The sequence below is a fragment of the Parasteatoda tepidariorum genome, chromosome 7 (assembly GCF_982258835.1).
Source record: "Parasteatoda tepidariorum strain Cologne lab strain chromosome 7, Ptep-v5.0, whole genome shotgun sequence".
Taxonomy (NCBI): domain Eukaryota; kingdom Metazoa; phylum Arthropoda; class Arachnida; order Araneae; family Theridiidae; genus Parasteatoda; species Parasteatoda tepidariorum.
The window spans coordinates 10,016,755-10,034,540 of NC_141761.1; the positions used below are offsets into that span (position 1 = coordinate 10,016,755).

The 17,786-nt window shown below is 26.1% G+C and overlaps 1 protein-coding gene across 1 annotated transcript in view; it reads right to left on the bottom strand.

Moving 5' to 3' along the window:
• Positions 1-17,786, bottom strand: part of LOC147806831 (puratrophin-1-like) — an 81,794-nt gene that overhangs the window by 59,358 nt on the left and 4,650 nt on the right. The window contains 2 exon segments of the mRNA XM_087167266.1: positions 5,505-5,645; positions 14,944-15,053. Of these exon segments, the coding sequence (XP_087023392.1) occupies positions 5,505-5,645; positions 14,944-14,990 (188 nt within the window). The 5' untranslated portion in view covers positions 14,991-15,053.

The following is a 17,786-nucleotide window of genomic DNA, read 5'->3' on the forward strand; positions in this document are numbered from 1 at the left end:
TACGTTGCATCGCTAATTTAGTAGCTGCAATTGCTGCTTATTTTTTAAAATTTAATTTTTTTAATTATAATTTTACAGTGTTGAGCATAATTTTGTATGTCTTTACAATTTGAAAACTCCTTGAAAAAGTTTTTTCGCAATAACGGACCCTATTTGCACAAATTCACAAAAGCGGACCCTGGTTGAAAGAATGTGACTTAACATTTATTTTATATTCACAAATTACGCGTCATTTTTTTACAATTTTACAAAAATGGACCTTTCACAAAATATCTTGACAGACCTCTGCTAATTTACAGGAAGCAATTTACAGAAGTAACAAGAGCAGGGGTGTAGTGTACAGTATCAAAATTTAAAAAAAAATTAATAAAAAAAAGAAAAGAAAAACTTACATCCTATATAACTTTTAATTCTGGGGAGAATCTTGCACCTCAACTAAACTGATTAACAGGGTGCGTTGCTCAATTTTACAAGAAAAAATAAGCATCTTTTAAGCACTCAAAAAATTTTTGGACTTACTCAAAAAATCAGGATATAGACACTAATAAATATTTTTTCTTTCTATTATTAAAAGTTCTTCACATATGCATAAACAAAATGCAAAACAATTTTCAAAGACATGATCAAGCAAGCAGGGTGCGTAGCCAAATCTTTCAATCAAAAATAAGCACCTTTTAAATTCACACACAATCAATGATAAGGGGTAAAAATACATTTCCCCTTTTTTGATATTATTGAAAAACAAAAAAATTTTATAAAGAGTTTTAGCATTAAAAAAACCCAAAAAGAAACAGACGTAAATCGAAACAATCACAGGGTGGCCACTCAAAACAGATTTCAGATTTCCCTGATTTTTCCAGGTTTTCCAGTTAAAATCTTAAAATTTCCAGGTTTGTGTTTTTTTCCCTTTTTCTTATAAAGTGTAGGATGTGTACAAGAAAAGTGTCTGTATTATAAAATATCTTATTCAAAATGTCATTTTTTTAAATATATCTTGAAAAAAAAAATTTTTCTTACAAGATATTTTTTTATTATTTTTTAATGTTCTGGTACAACATAAATTTTTAAAAAATTAGGACGTGGAGAAAATTATATGCTTAGCTTGCAGAATATATTGTTTTTATTGAATAATTTTAATTGTTTTTATTGAATTTAATGTGTTACTTTAAGTAGTATTTGCTCAAAGTGTACCTACAAAATGATAAAATCAGAATAACAAATAAAACCTTGGATAAGTATTGTTTAATATGTTTTCATTAAGGAAAAGAAAACCGTTTCAGGTGATTATATGTCAATAATTTTTAATAATGGCAGTGGCTCCCAAAAGTGCTCACTCACTTATAACTTATATTGAAATAGGAAATAAAAATTCAATAATCAAAATGAATATTTTACAATGGGTATTTGATAATAAGATGCATAATCTATTCTTAGCAAAACTGCACGCAATATTTTAAAAACAAAGCAAAAGTTAATTTTTTAATCAAATAGTAACAAAAATGTTACCCCACGAAAGTCATCGTACATTTAAATGTTTTGGATCTCAGAATTAAAATTATCCTCTATTGCTATTTTTATTTAATTATTTTTCATTTCTTTATTAGCAATTTAGTATCAAACCTATAATAGCAAAATTATATTTTAATTTTTGCTTGTTAACTCCGTAATATTTTATTTTATCATTTAAAGATGATTTGTAGTCGTAATAAAATAGACCAAATTTGATTATTTGTCTTCCTAAGAGGTAAATCAGTAATGAATATGTTAAATTAGTTTACTGTATTCAATTGAACTGTGCAATATGTGATAAAATGCTTAAACGAAGGACTTCAAATCAGAGATTAAAATTATAAATTTTGTGGAAAAATTCATAAATTTGCAATTGAGTGTAGTAAAAGTTTCTGTAAAAATTTTTAAAAAATATTCTGCGCGAATTTCACCTGACAAAAAAAAAACAAACTAGTTACACTTATTTTCAACCTTTAAAAGCTATTGTAGATGCTAAAGGAAACTCCACTAAATGTTAATTTAACGAAAAATTTGATTACTAATAGACTGAGTTTTTTCTTTAAAAGTGTATGATGACTTTTGCGGGATAAAGTTTTTGTCACATTTTGATGATTGATTCCTTAAAAATAAACTTTTCCTTTGTTTTTAAAATATGTTTTTAAAATATTTCATATTGTCATTTAAAATATTTCAGTTTTGTTAAGATTAGAACACATTTTTTATCATTAAATATACATTCTGAAACATTCATTTTAATTAATGAATAATCTTATTTCATTGAAAGTCATAAGTGTATCAACACTTTTGTGAATCACTGTAATTACAATTCAATATAAAGCTGTACTGTATACTGCATTATACTGTATTTCATCTTACCAGTGCTTTTTATAAAATTCACTGATCATATTTTTCTTAAACCAATATCTCAAGTCAAATTTTTAAATAATGGTATTTTGAAACAGCATTTTTATTTTAAGAGATTCAGTATAAAAAAATTAATGTCAGAAATGTAAAATTGTTTAATTTTTAGTTCTATACTCTATAGAAGAAAAAAAATAGATAAAATTCCTTAAAATTTATACTTTTTTTATTTTTTTTTTATTTGAAATTAAAACATTTAAAGAATTCCAATTTAAACACACAGTTTTTTAGTTTAGCATAGTTAATTGTTTTTGTTTGAACAACTGGAATCTTGTACAGTGCAGAACTAAAACAATAAGTTTCGTTTTTCTTCTCCTGACTAAAGACATATGAATAAAAAAATATATATTTTATGTATATATATCATTTAATATGTTTCATATATTCAGCTTTTTTAGGTAAGTTCTTAGTCATTGTCAGCTTTTTTAGGTAAAAAGAGGAATAGTTTTGAAATATCATCTCTGGAATGCAAGCAACATTTACGAACTATCGATATTGGGATAACTATACAATTCGAATTTTGAATCAAAAAACTAATATTTACCAACAAAACCGTCAAATTTGATATTAATATATAGTTAGTTCTAAAAAAACTTTTTTCAAAATAAAAATATACTTTAAAAGGTTAAAATGAAATAGAAAAAATTAGCAATAATGCAAGAATTGTAACAATTTGTCGACAAACATTGCTGTTAGTGATGGGGGGAAATGCGTGATTGGTTGGTTTGCTGAGAAAAAATAATTTACAGATTTCTTTGAATGGGAGTTGAAAAGCTTTCAGAAAAAGAGTGCAATATAAAATCTATTATTATTAAATTATAACCAACTAATTTTTAGAGAATTTAATAAAGTTAAAAATACAAAAACATTTTGTCAAAATAGAAAAAAATTATCACTCTCAATTGCAAACAAACTTGAATCATTGTGTGAACACGGACAGAATTTAAAAACCGAATCCTAACCCCGTCTTCCACATCCACCATAATCTTTGCCTTTCCTAAATTGCACAGTCTGCATAGAGATCAAAGGTTTCTACATTTGCATGGGAGAATTTTATGTTGTATTTTAGTTTAACAGGGTTATAATGGAGGAAATTTTGACGAAAGCAAAGTAAGTTGATGATATTTTAACTGTTTGGAGATACATTTCCGTCTAAAAAATGTGGGTATAATGGATGAAACAATTTAAATTAAGAAAATTATTAGCAAATAATTTAAATTAGTGAATAAAAATACATAAGAAAAAATTTCCAGCTTTTCTTTAAAATTTCCAGGTTTTCCAGGTTTTAATCCATATTTCCCTGATTTTTCCAGGTTTTTTCCAGTATAAAAAAAATTCCCTGATAATTCTAGGTTTTCAAGGTTTTCCAGGTGGGTGGCCACCCTGAATCATTACTTTTCCAAATCACTGGTCCAATCCAAATGAATTCAAATTGACCCTGAACTCAGAAAAAAAGTACCCTTATCCCCTACGTCAAAAAAAAGTGGTAGAAGTAAAATAAAATAAACAAGAAAAAAATTAAAATAAATTTAAAAGAAAAACTTTTCATAAGGATCTAATATTCTCAATCCGAATTCTCTATCCGCGTGACTGATTCCATAGCAAACACCCCTTTTTTTGTGAAATGCATGGGGTCCACCAGATATCACTGAAGAAAAAATAATGATAATTCGAGAAAAAAAGCACTTCTTAAAAACGCCAGCTGAAAAATGCACCTTTAAGGGCTTTTAAAAATGAAATCCCACCCAAAAGCACCTTTAAGTACTTTTTAAAAACGCTAGTTTCTGAGAATTAACACTTTCCTTGATTATATAAGCCACCAAAAAAAAACAATTCATACACAATTTAAAATATATTCAATATTGAGTGGTACATTCTATTTTTTAAATTAATAATTACTTTGCTTAATTATGTATAAAAAATTATTCAAAATTATAACTATTATTAAAAAAGGTTATCAATTGTATTTTTTTAGATTTATATAAAAATTATTTAAAGCATATTCAAGATTAACATTATTGATCATACTGAATTTATATAGATGTGTAAAAAATTTATTAAGAAAACTTTAATAAAATCATATTATAAATGTAAATTAGTGCATGGCCCCAATACATTTTAATTAAAATTTTCTACTTGGTTCAGTATTTCTTCAATGTAAAGATTAAATGATTTGTTGTACATGAGAATGCAAGAATTCTGGCCACTGAATCCAGCTCAGAATATGCTCAAGTATTTTATCAAAATCGATTGGCATTTTCCGTCGGGCTACGCCGAAATCGATTGTGATTAAATGAATTATGAAAACGTTGAATAAAACAATGCAAAATCCATGCTTTTTGCCTAAGTCACGGCGAAAATCAACATGGTAACGAAAAAATATCTCATTTTTGTACTTTTTAAAAACATCCAACAAAAAAAGCACCATAAAGGGCTCCTAAAAAATAAGCACCTTTAAGCACTTTTTAAAAAACCTACGCACCCTGGATTAGATTTTAACTTATGCCTGTCACAATAAATGGACCAGACAGGGCAAAGCAAAGAATTAACAAGTACAGATGACATAGTCCAAATCCATATTGTAGCAACCATAACAATATGGATTAGGATTATGGGATCAATTGCTACAGTATCCTTTATGGTTCAAAGAAGCAGCCTCAAATATAAAGCACACATAATTGAATAAAATTACAAATTTAAAGGAAGTGCATTAAGATTTTCTAAATTGATCTCAATTTTTTTACAGTTTTATTGAAATTGTGGTAAGAAAAAGTGAGAAAAATTAAATAAGTGTTTGAATGAGAACAATCATCAACTGAATTAAGTTGTAATCAAAAAGCGAAATCAAAGCATGCTCACTATTTCTTCTCAATAATGTTTTATGACAATTTTGCACACTTCATTCACTTCACACAATCAAAATTGTGTGAAGAATAGTGAGCAAAATTACATAAAAGGTTTGAAAGAAAACAATCATCAACTGAATCAAGATGCAAAATTTAAGCATGCACTGTTTGACAGTAAATCAGATGATCATTGAATTTTTTATACTATTATAGAAGACTTCCACTCACTTCTTGGATTTTGACTCTAAGGCAGTTTCATCAGGTGAGAGGGGGGGAGGTGTGAGATGAGTGTTGACAGGCACCGGGCTGGAATCTATCTGGCAATAGGATTTTTTATGGATATCCTCGGAGGATTCACTGCTATCAATCCTATAGATTAGAATATATAATCAACTTATTAGTATATACGGTTGTTACGAATCTTATTTAAAAATAATGATGATATCGGTTCGAAATTCGAATATTGGTAGTGAAATACATACAAGACTATTTTTAGAAGAAATTTAAAAGCTAAAAGAATAGTGCAATACACTGCTTTGAAAATTTTGTTTTGTGCAACATGTTTCCTCCCCACAACGTTTTTTTTTTCTTTTTCAATTTAAAAACATGGCCAAAAATATTAGCATAATTAAATAAAACATTAAGACACAAACAAGTTGATTAGAAATTAAAAAAAAGAAAAGAAAAAAACAGTGAGATATCAGGCATGGGCTACAAACGGAGAGGAATCTCCAAACCTGAATTGTCTCGACCTCAGAAACAAGATTCTTTAAAATAAATGTAAAAGAAAACTAATTCTGATCCACATTGCACATAATCTTCACATAAATGAATAAATGCTCACATAATAAATAAGAAACTATAGCGCAGCATAATCTGGAGGAAAAAAAGTCATTAAAATAATAACTAAGAAATTAATTTATTACTTAAAATAAAAGGACATTTAAAAGTACTTTCGACTGTGCAGTAAATGAAATGAAGAAATTTGGATAAAAACATTAAAAAAATTATTAGAACAATTTTTTCTATTTCACTGCATCACATATTCAGTCGTGAACAATTTTGCTAAATATTCAGTTATGCCAATAGAATTCTTTCTGTTAATAGAATATTACATGGGTATATAATAAAAGATATAATACTAAAAAATTCAATTAAGAGTTCTGCATGAAAGTAGAAATGAAGTCCTATTTCAAATAAATACAGGCTCTAATAATATCTAAGAACCTTCAATCATTCCACTATTTTTCATTAGGCTTTTAATTTCATTGAAATAAATATTTTTATGAAAATTATTATAGAATAAAAATACAATTATGCTCAAGAAGATTTATAATTTTTAAACCAATAAGTCATTTATAATAGTTCTCAGTAGAATATATAAATAAAACGGTTAAAACTGATTTTTCAAAGTTATCAACACATTCCTACGGCCAAAAAATGGGTGAGGTTTCTTAATTAACAAATACTGATAAAATTTTTTTTTTTTATCATTTACAAATATTTATTTGCAATATTTCTTCCTCTATCTTTCTTAATATTATTCTCTACTATTATTATGATTTGATATTTTATTTTTTATCCCAAATGAACAGTTTAAAACTGAAAATGATATTCTTTTATTATAAAGTAATCCGGTAATATCACCTCATCAGTTAACATTTTTTAAAAAAAATATTGAAAAACATTTTGGAAAACAGTATGAAACTTAACCATTTTAAAATTATTACTAAGCAGCATATGTTTTACATTTACTTTTATTATGACATAACACATAAAATTATTTCCAGCCGAAACTGTTAATAAGAATTAACTTTACATAAGATAACTAAACAATCTAGAGATAAACACGGACTCATTTTAAAGCAACAAAAAATTGAATAGAATTTTTTTTATAAATGATATTAAGTTGCAATGTTAATTGAACAAAATGATCATTAAAATCTAACTTTAAATTTTAATCTAATAGACATTAATAACAAAAAGTTTGGGATCTTTTAATTGAGAAGATTTAAATTTTTAGGTAACAATCTAAATGTTTGTTTAGGATTCTAGTTCAAACCTTTTTTTCTGATACTTCTTATCTTAAGGCTTTACTCTGTTCCTATAAAAACGTGCTACCAGTAGAACCGAATTTTTTTTTAATTCTATTGATTTCAAAGGTAATTGTGGGGTCTTCTACTTAGAACTAACTGCCCCTCCGCCCATAAAAAAAGGACAGTATCCCCCTTATCCACACCCTATTCTTCTATTTTAGAATGCTTTACTCTCCTCATAATTCTAAGCAAAAGAAAGAATATAATAATGAAAGGACCTGCTTTTCTGCCTGTATCCCCTTCACACACATTTCTTCCAGCCTGCCTAAAATGCTCTACACTCGATGCATGGTCACATTCTAGGTGATAAAAGAACAATCTTTTGTTTCAAATATTTTTGTAAGACTGAAAAATTGTTCCTGTTTACCATACTGATATTGAAAAATCAAGCACTTTTAAGAACCTTGTACCAAAATTAAGTGCTTCTAAAGGCCCTTATTTTCCAAAATAAAAATTAAGCAGTTTTTAAGGACAGTGGGAACCCTGTCTAGTAATTTATGAAATAAAAATATTTCTAATTTGTCATATTATATTTTAAACGACACCAAAGTTTAAAACAGAATAAACTTTTATTTTCTGTGTTTATATCACTTAAAAAAGTGCACTTATGCTTTACTTGAAAAGAAATAGTAAATTCAATACCTTAAATTTTGAATATAAGGCAAAATATTGGTGCAAAAAAAGTGACACAATAATAATTTATTTTGAGTTACATATATTTTTTTATCAAATAAATAATCATTTATTAAAAATTGAATCTAGTTTTATCAAAATAAGTAAAACCTGCACAGTTAAACTGGGTTATTGTCAGAGTACAAAGTACGAGAATGATTTTAGTTTGTGAATGGTGCTCCACCCACCCTTTATAGTAAAAATTGTTTTTCAGGTGTTAATGTGATACTTGTTGTCATTTGTGACTCAGGTTTTAGCATGTAGGAAATGAAATCAGATAAGAATGTTACATCTCTGACTTCTTAAGAGATAAGACAGACAATTCTAAGAATGGAAGCTCTTGGGATGGTCAGCTTGTGAGTCTTCTCTTGTCAGAATAAGCAAATATATGCAAGTATATAATATAAACTATATCTGGACACATGATGAATATAACTCGCCATGAAAATTGACACACAAGTGTATAATATAAGCAAGTATATAATATAAACTATAGCTGGACACACGAATATAACTTGTCATAACCAAATTGAAATGCAAATGTATAATATAAGCAAGTATATAATAGAAACAATAACTGGACTCATGATGAATATAACTTGTCATAATTAAATTGAAATGCAAGTGTATAATATAAGTAAGCATATGCAAGTATATAATATAAACTATAGCTGGACTCATGAAGAATATAACTTGTCATAATTAAATTGAAATGCAAATGTATAATATAAGCAAATATATGCAAGTATATAATATAAACTATAGTTGGATTGACGATGAATATAACTCACCATAATAAATTGAAAAGAAAATGTATAATATAAGCAAATAGAAGCAAGTATATAATATAAACTATAATTACTGATGAATATAACTTGTCATAATTAAATTTAAATGCAAGTGTATAATATATGCAAGTACATAAAACGAACTATAGCTGATTGCACAATTTGTCATAATTAAATGGAAATGCAAGTAGATAATAAATGCCAGAATATAATAAACTATAGCTGAACGATGAATATAACTTGTCATAATTAAATAGAAATGCAAGTGTATAATATAAGCAAATATATGCAAGTATATAATATAAACTATAGCTGGACTGACGATGAATATAAGTCGTGATAATAAATTGAAATGCAAATGTATATTATAAGCAAGTATATAATATAAACTATAGCTGCTCTAATGATGAATATAACTTGTCATAATTAAATTTAAATGCAAGTGTACAATACATGCAAGTTCATAAAATGAACTATAGCTGAACTCTAGATGAATATAACTAGTCATAATTAAATTGAAAAGAAAGTAAAAAATACTATCAAGCATATGAAAGTACATAATATAAACTGTAGCTGGACTCCTGAAGAGTATAACTCGTCATAATTAAATTGAAATGCAAGTGTATAAAATAAGCAAGGATATAATATAAACTATAGCTGAACTAATAATGTATAAAACTTGTCATAACCAAATTGACATGCAAATTAATAATATAATCCCTCAACCGACTTCAAGAGTAACCCAGTTTCCATGACAACGTCTGTAATCCGGTCTGCCTACCCTCCTCTCCAGTGCCAACTTAAGGTGGAATGAAGTATATGACACCTGTGTCATCTGCATAAAACGCAGTTAAGTTTGATTGGGAAATCGTGCGTAAAAAGGATATATAAAATTGGTCCGAGTATGCTATCTTGTGGTACGCCTGCAGTTATACTCCTCACCGTGGAGCATAGGTTTTTCATTCTAATCTGAAAGTTTCTTTGTGCAAAATAACTGTAAACAAATTAGGCAGGAGATAGTAAATCTCTATTTAGTTTAGGACATAGAATTATATTTGCAGTTTTCCATATTTCAATATTTCAGAAAAGAAGTTCAACAACAGACATCAGTAAATATCTTAGTTAAATACTGTATATAATTATCTGGTAGGGCTTTGATCCTTTTGTTCTTTATACTGTCTAAGAAATAAGGTCGATTTCTTTTTAAAATTATTATTTACAATATCTTAAACTATAAGCACTCAACTTATTGTAGTACTGGCAATTGTACCATCTGTTGAGGAATAAGAGAGGTATTTCTGCCATTAGCGGATGTTTTGTTGCCAATTTCTTTTAAAATTTATTCAACAAATACGGAGAAATTTAGAGTGTACAGATAAACAGGAGATAGAAGTAAAATACAGGAGTCTCTGTTAAAAAACAGGAGACTTGACTGGTATGTAATTTTATATTCCTCCTTAAATTTAAAATAAACTTTTTTTTTAAATAAATTTAATAAATTTTTTAATTAAAACTAAAAAAAGTGATGTTAAAATCCATATAAAAAGTTTAAATGTATAACCAAATATCCTGCAGTTTTAGTAGAAATCATAGTAAATAGATAGAATACATAGAATTGAGGTACAATTTACTGTAGGTTTTTTTTTTTTTTTTTTGTAGCCAGAGGAAACAGTTCGATGTGTCTCACTTTCCAATCAAAGTAAAATTTACAGTAATACAAAATTTTCAAAAATTACTACACAGTAAAGTTTTGAAAATGTTGCATTTTTTTCTCATTCAAATAAATAAGTATCAAAATTAACAAAATAATTGAAAATTATTTTTAAAAATTTAACCAAAGTCATTAAACTTAAAAATAATTATTAATGAAATCTACCAGGTTTATTTGGAACATAAGTTTAAATAAATATAATAAATAAAATAATAAATAAATAGATATAATAAGCAAAACATATGAAATATATCCTTAAATATATTTTAATCACTACTATTTTTTAGAATCTATGTTGTATTTTAAACTTAGGTGATCAAGTAACAGTTTTAAGAATTCAAATTTATAAGAATAACTGAAAAAAGAATAACGATTAACTCAAGTGTATTTACTATGAATCAGAACCGACAAAAAAGGGGTTAATTAAATTTATGTTTCAAAATTCAGACATTTTCTCAATATTTTCAATAACATATTAAAATATGGAAATTTTAAAAAATATACAATAATAAGTAGAGATAACTGCCGAATAATTGGTTGAAATATTACATAAATATCAATAGAAAATACTTAAATGTGCAATTTGAATATCTCATTTCATAATAATGTCATGATTTTAAAAAAGAATTTGAAAATCAGCAGTTTTAATTGCGAAAAAAAGAAAATTCGGATTTAGTGATAATCAAGCGCAGTTTAAGGTAATTACTCAAATCTTAGAATCAAATTCCTCGTTTCTAAATAATATTGTAAGTAAAATTATAAGCTATTGTATGTAAAATTAATAATATGAATTTAAAAAAATGCATGCATATCAGTCGCAATAACTAAAAGAAAGTTATTAAAAAAACAATGGTGGCGTCGGGTCAAAACGTGACTAATCAATGCACAAATAGAATTTTGCAAATCGTAACAATGTTTAAGCAATGTTTAAACATTGAGAAAATTTTTAGTATTAATAGCCAATAAAATTATTGAAGTAATGCAAGGATGTAATAGTATCACAGTACTTATGATGCTATTCGCACAACTCAAGCGTATCGAAAAGTAATTACTCAAAGGCATAATTAAAATTTTGTAAGTTGTAATAATATCGAAATTTTAAAAACTAGGAGAAAATTAATTTCATTAATTGCAAAAGAAGAAAAAAAGAGATCGAAACACAGATTCGTTATGGGATCGCAAGCATTGAATGTGCAATTAGAAATTTCCTAGATGTTGTGTGATCACATTAAAAATGTATTCATTCTAATTGCTGGCAAATAAATGCCATTGAATAAATGATTCTTGAATTGCAAATCGGAATTTGAAACAAAATCTCGTTAAAGTATAAGTTTTCAAAACAATGAGAAAAAAAAAACTTTTAAATTTGCTATTTTGGAATTACTTTTTAGAATATTAGTGTTATACTTTAGTGCTTGACTCACTAATTCATTAATTCCAGACAAAGTTATTATGGAATTTTTTTTCCAGTCTTGTGTTGTTGAAGTTTGTAATATAAGCAAAAAAAAATATGTATATAAATCTTAATCTAAAGAAGATTTTTTAAAAACATTATTTATAATTACTTAAACTATAAACACTCAACATACTGCGGTACTAGCAATATCACCATCTTTAGCAGAATAAGAAAAATATTTTTGCCATTAAAAGATATTTTATCGCCAAAATTTTATTTTTCTATTTCTTCAACAAATAAGGAGAAATTTGAGAATATAGGGGTGAACAGGAAATAGTTGAAAAATACAAGGGTAAAAAAACAGGAGTCTTGGCAGGTATGTGTAAATAACAAAATGTAAATTTAAGATTAGCAAAACTACAATATTTTTTTTGTCGGAACTTAAATTATTGATTCCCAAAATTCCGTAAATTAACAGAAGAATCACATGCACGGCTCTAAGGATTGATTCTTATGAATCAACATAGAGCCAAAAACACAGTTTCCGATTTTTAGCATTTCATCAATTGCTTTTAAGACTGATTGATTTTATTTGTCTTATAGAAAATGTAAGCAAAACTTAGCATTTAAATTAACATTATTTCAGTGACTGAAACATGGTTTTGAATTTAAAAATTTAGTCTTTTTTGAGTAAAATAAATTTGCAGACAAAACAATTTATAGATATTAATATTACAAAATAAAAAGAGATTCTTTTTATTAAAAATGTGTTAGAGACTTGGCCACAGCTGTTTTGGGGGTTCAACTTATATTTCGTTTTTCTGCACCAATTCCATAAGATTTAGAAACTTGAATTCACAGAGGTATGTAAAAAATGTACAAGTTAACAAGGAATGCTACATTTGATAATTAGTTTGAAAATCAGTAACTATTATACTTGAAGTAAAAGATACGCTGCGAGCCACCTTGCAATCCTCAGGTATGCAACTAAAGAATTGAATTTTCAGAACTTTTTTTCAAAATTGTAATTTGTTCTTAAAATTACTGTTTTTCCAAAGAAATTTTTTTCATTCTTTTTGCTTTAAATAATAACTGTTTATTCATGTTGTAGACAATTTTCTCTCTCTCTTTAGATCTTCATTTCATATGCTCACACTTGAGTTGATGTTGAAAGTAAAAAAAGAGAGAGAGCAAAAAGAACAATTTGCCAAGTTTAATAACTTAACATTTATATTTAAATTATTAATTATTAAATTAATGAATTCTTCATTTAGACTTTAAAGAAATTAAGAATTAATTCTTTATTCTTTAAATTCTTAATAAAAGCTTTAATCAAAAAAAAAAAAAAAATCAAATTTAAACTGTCATATAAGATAAACATTACATATTGCAATCAAATTGCAAAAAATTATTTCATTTTATTTTTTATTGTAACATATTTTTCCAAAGTTTCCTTTTTTCAAGTATAATTGATTACTTTCAAATCCAGACAATCTTTCATTTTGTTAGGATTAAAAATTTTATAAAATGCGATTGTATAAAATTATAATAACTATATATTTTTCTTTTTGTTATTTTTGATCGTTTTGAAAATTAACTTAAATAAATTGGCAATCATGGGGATAGGATAGCAAAGCGTCCTGGTTGCATAAAAAATTACTTTACAAGAAGAAAATTATACAGAAGCAATTTTTTCACAACTCATTTTTAATATTAACCATTGACGACATTTATAAGGATATTAAAAAAAAAAATAGTTCTACAAAGTTTTTTATACTTATATGAAATATATTTTCCCCATTAACTATAATAGAAATAAATTTTAATTCTTCTAGTTATTTAAACCTCAAAAATAAAATTTAAAAAAAAACTCTTTTTATGTTTTATTTTCAAACGTAAAAATTTCCGTATCAAGCCCTTTAAGAAATAGAAAATTAATACAAAACATATTGTCATTTTAAATTTAACAAAATTAATAAATTTTTACAAATTAATAAAATGTTGAATTTCAAGCGTAACAGAGGGGAAATCAGACAAGTATTTTATTCTAAAAAATACATTAAATATTTTTGGAAACAAAAATTCTACTAGAATATGATACTTTAGGGTGCAATGTTTAATTAATTGGCATAAAATAATAAAAGAGGCCCATAATTAAATTGCAAGTCAATTAAAAGTACTTGTAACAGAGGGGACAAATAATACCCCACATTTTTGAGATGCACTGTTATTTCTGCTAAATTCTGTGATTTGGACCTTCCTAAACATGATTGTACTAATAGACTTTATACTAAAGACCAAGTATTAAGTTTAAAGGTTTCTTGTGTAATGAATAAAATAAACTTTAAAGAATAATTGTAACAAAGGAGACAAATGTATATTTGAGATAATTTTTGACTTATAAAAAAAGAAAACTTTTTTGAAATCACTGCTTAGTTAACCTCAGGAACAATTTCTTTACAATATAGATCGAAGTATATGCAAAGTAGTAATATTTTTAATAATGTATTCTTCTTTAAAACAGACAGTTTGCTTTTGGTAGAATAAATCAAAATCATGAATGCCCTCTACTTATGATAAATTTTACTATAATCACGCATACCTTCAAAAAATAATTTCCGTATTCACAAATTACAACAAATTTCCATTAAAATGATACCAAATACAAGGATATTGCTTAAACTTTAAAAATTCACTACAGGCTTCAGTTGGCATGGAATTCAACAAATACATTTAATATCATTCATTTAAAGCATGCATATTTATATATAAAACATGTACAGAATATTTATTATACATGTTCTTCCTGTAAAACAAATTTTTTTAGATTTTTTATAGACATTTTCACAATTTTGATAAAAACAGAAAGATACGCATGACACACACTAAAATGGCACTTAAAATCAAGAAGACTATGTAATAATGGAGGAAAAGTAGATACCTATGCGATGAAAATAATTGAAAACTAGTCAGTAAACTTATAAGTTTAGAAAAAATAACTTACTGGTATAAAATTATAGACAGGCAAATCAATTTGCACCTTGTTATCATTTAGGCTTTTAGCTTTCAAAATGGCACTAAGAGTTCCAAATTCCATAATTTCTGATTTGCTATCTACAGGAATAAAATAAATAACTAAAAATCGCAAAATAAATAAACTATTATCTGCAAAAAAACTCTTTAAATTTAGCGTTGGGGATAGTAGTTATCGACTATGTATCATCTACGAAAAGGTACCCCACCATAGAATCGAGTTAACATGTCTTTATATACTAGTGAATTGGAATTGTATTTTTGTAGAGGTAGACACATTACAGTACTCTTCCACCAGAATGATATCTGTGATACAATTCGGTGAACAGATGCCACTAGTTGAATCATTGCTATTTTGTGAGAAGCCGGGAGAGTTGTATAAAAATCGCGGTCCCTCCTGCGTTGACATTAGCAGTCGAGTGTAAACAGGCCAACATTGTGTGTGATCAAGTATGAGTAGCAACAGCAAGAGGAGGTGGATAATGTCGCAGTCACAAATCGCAAGTTAATTGTTCAATGTGGACAATACATCAAAGTAGACGTGATCAAATCGAAGTGGGAGTTTCTGTCAAGGTAGGCGTTTTCACATCACGAACATCAATGTGGGGAGAGAGTTTTGGTCAACCTTCATCAATGAAAGGGTATCCCTGTATAGAATCGAGTTAACATGTCTTGTATACAAGTGAATTGGAATAGTATTTTTGTAGTGGTAGACACACTACATTAAGCTATGGCGAAAGTTAAAACTTTATTAAATTTCAGTCAAATTAATTTAGTCAAATACCAAATTAAAACTCTAAATATTAATGAACTAGAATATTGGTTGTCTGAGTCCTAATTATCCACAAAGACGTTAAGCGGTAAGGTATAATTGCCAACTTCCACAAATTAAAAAATTTGCAAGATTTTACAAATTATACAATAAAAAGATAACTATTTAAAAAACAAAATTCTAAACACATTTCGAATATTAAACATTGATAACATTTATTCAGACCATAAAAACATTTTTAGTAAGTTGTTCATTCTCAGATATAAAAAGTTCTCTTTCAATTTAGAAGACTTTTCAGCAAATATTCCTTTCCTAGGTATTTTTTCCCTTTTGATAAAAATGGGAGACATATACATTTATAATAGTTCAGAAGAGGATGATAAAAAATAGGGTAAGCTTACGTCAATGGAAGGTCATTCCCTTTTAAACATTAACTTCAATGTTGTATCATCATAATTATAATTTTGGTTCCCGATTAAGCTTTCTCAGTTAATAGTATAATGTATAAATTAAATAAAATCAAATAAGTAAAAAAATAAATAAATAATTAGTAATAATTAATAATGGATAAATAGATTTATAAATAAATAAATAGATAAATAAATGATAATAACTTAATACTTTTAATCCTTAGCTATAAAATAAATATAATCCTAAAATAAGAAACAAAGCTGCAAGAAAGCTGATAATAAAGGACGAATCTATAAAATAAAAGAACAATTTTTTAAATAAGTCAACCAAAAAAAATTATAAAAAATATTAAATTACTAAAAGTATTGAAGAAATAATCTGCATTTAATTGAAATTAAAACATATTCAATCAACAGACAAACTTTCTTAAAAATAGAAGGAGGAAAAAACAATAAAAATGTAATAAGTAAAGATCTTCTATTTATAAAATAATACGAAGAAGAAGAATCATAAAGCAAAATGGATAAATAGCAAAATATTAATTAAAAGGATAAAATTGCGAAATTAAATAAAAAAATTTAAAATCTTATTTTAATGATAAATATTAAACTAAAGAACAAACAAATAAATAAAAATATATAAGTTAATAGAAATTAAGACTAAATTATAATAAGCTAAATAAAACCAAATTATAATAAAAGAAAGATTTAATAAAATTATTAAATTAAATAATAAAACAAAACTAATGATTATAACAAAGAAAATAAATTATTAGAATGAAAGGTCAATTTATTAATCAAATTAAATAAAAACAACCCTAATAAATTACCAAACAGAATTGTTTGTTTAAAAGAAGCTCTAAGATAAATATTAAAACCTGGGACAAAGCAAGATATGATGTGATCAACAGGAATTAAAAAAATTCTTTATCTTAAAATTCATAAATTAAAGGAAATCATTTATTGAGTATGAATGATTGTGAAGAGGAAAAAAAATCTCAAAACATTGGGGAATCAAAAATGTAACAATTGTAAAAGGAGGAAGCTGCAACCTGCTTCATAAAAAAAGATATCTTAACAATAAATAATGCTCTAATTCTCCTCTTAATAATAAAGTATGCATACGTATAAACAATATTCTGTCGTTATTTTTTTATGAAAGCAGATAAATTTTAAAAAAAGCAAATGTAATTTTACATAAGGCAAATGATAACCCTACTCTGAGAAATCAGAAACCATGCAAAAATTTTTTTATTTCTTTAATAGATAGCAAAAGAATAAGCATGGCAGACAATAAAAAACTTTTTGTTCCTAATAATAATGTATAATCCAAAATTATAAAATAATGATTTGTCACAATAAATCAAGGATAATGGAAATTGAGAAATAAAAATGGATTAAAAAATACTTTTAAGATAGAAATTTTAAGTTCCTTAACTCAGACATAGAATTGCAACACTCCAGCAATGCTTAAAAATAATAGAATCTCAAGGATGCACCTAAGATCAAGGTGCTTATCCAAATTTTTGAACAAAAAATAAGCACCTCTTAAGTACTTTTCAAGACTCAAAACATATTCCTAAACTCTTTAATTTTCTAAAAAAATATAAGGGCATATTTCCGTATCGTGAT